General features: G+C 48.3%; 1 protein-coding gene across 1 annotated transcript in view; it reads left to right on the forward strand.

The window, feature by feature from the left end:
* LOC311240726 (serine/threonine-protein kinase BRSK1-like) overlaps positions 1-1215 on the forward strand; it is a gene marked incomplete at both ends in the record, with an annotated part of 237882 nt that extends 236667 nt beyond the window's left edge. Inside the window, one exon of the mRNA XM_084329299.1 lies at positions 995-1215. Within this exon, the coding sequence (XP_084185425.1) occupies positions 995-1215 (221 nt within the window). The remainder of the gene's footprint in view (positions 1-994) is intronic.
* Between the last annotated feature and the right edge of the window lie 239 nt (positions 1216-1454).

Raw genomic sequence — 1454 nt, forward strand, 5'->3', positions numbered from 1 at the left:
ACCCTGAAGACTCTAGCAGGAGCACTCATTCAAGGGTACTACGACTATGCTTGCACCTCATGGTACCAAAGCACCTCAAAGGCACTAAAAACAAATTACAAACATCTCAAAACAAGCTAGTCAGACTACTACTTGACCTGACTCCTAGAACCCACCTCACCCCTGCCCACTTTGACAACCTAGGATGGCTTAGAGTAGACGACAGAGTACAGCAACTTGCAATGGGCCTGGTCTACAAGATACACTACGCGACCAAGGTACCCATGTACATGTCAAAATACTTCCCAAAGGTCAGTGAATACCACGATCACAACACCAGAGGAGCTCCACAAATCATGTAAAACCCAGATTCGGCTCAAACAAGGGACTAAACACGTTTCGCAATTATGCCACATCAATGTGGAACGCCTGCCTAAAGCTGTAAAGGAATGTGAATCACTACCCACCTTCAAAAACACTCTCAAAAACATCTACGTGAGACTGCAATTCGAAACTGGCCCCTACAAATGTCCTAACCTAGTTGTACAGTAAATGACCAAGTAAGGCTTTGTCAACATTCCAATGTACAGTGTAAAATGTGTGTGTGTCCCCTACCCAACCCCCCCCCCCCCCCACCTCCAATGTACAGCCCTCACCCAACCCACCCAACCCCACCCCACCAACCTCCTCCAATGTACAGTTTCTACGCCAAATGTATATACACTCCTTTTCTGGACACTTTTGTATCACAAACAGTACTGTATTTGCAAATCTGATATGTCATAAATGTATAGATGTAGCAGTACTGTCTATCTGTATGTCATGTATGTCATATATGTTATGATGAATTGAAAATGGGGGACCCTGGTGGAAACAAGACGAAAGTCTTTCTCTGGTCTGCATCCCCTTAACAATTGTATGTATGAGATGTACTGTACTGTACCCATTCTGCAATCTGTTAATAAACTTTTCAATCAATCAATCAATCTCTCTCTCTTCTCTCTCTCTCTCTCAGATGAGAAGAATGGCCAGTTGTCTCGTCAGCCCAGCATTCCTACCCGGCAGAACTCCCGGCGTTCCGAAGGCGCTCTGAGCGGGAGCGTGGGGACAGGGAGGGGGGGGCCTGGGGGGGGCCTGGGGGGCAGTAGCAGCTCCGTGGTGCTACAGAGGAGGGGCTCGGGGAAGGACAAGGCCAGACTCCTCTCTTCACCCAACGGCACGCAGTCTCCACCCTGAGCAGAATGTTCTGGAAGACACCGACCTCTTCCTACCTACCTTCCTTCCTTCCTTCCTTCCTTCCTTCCTTCCTTCCTTCCTTCCTTCCTTCCTTCCTTCCTTCCTTCCTTCCTTTCCTTCCTTCCTTCCTTCCTTCCTTCCTTCCTTCCTTCCTTCCTTCCTTCCTTCCTCCCTTCTTCCTTCCTTCCCTTCTTCTTCCTTCCTTCCTTCCTTCCTTCCTTCCTTCCTTCCTTCCCTTC

This window comes from Notolepis coatsorum (assembly GCF_963971535.1).
Source record: "Notolepis coatsorum genome assembly, chromosome: 14".
Classification (NCBI taxonomy): Eukaryota; Metazoa; Chordata; class Actinopteri; order Aulopiformes; family Paralepididae; genus Notolepis; species Notolepis coatsorum.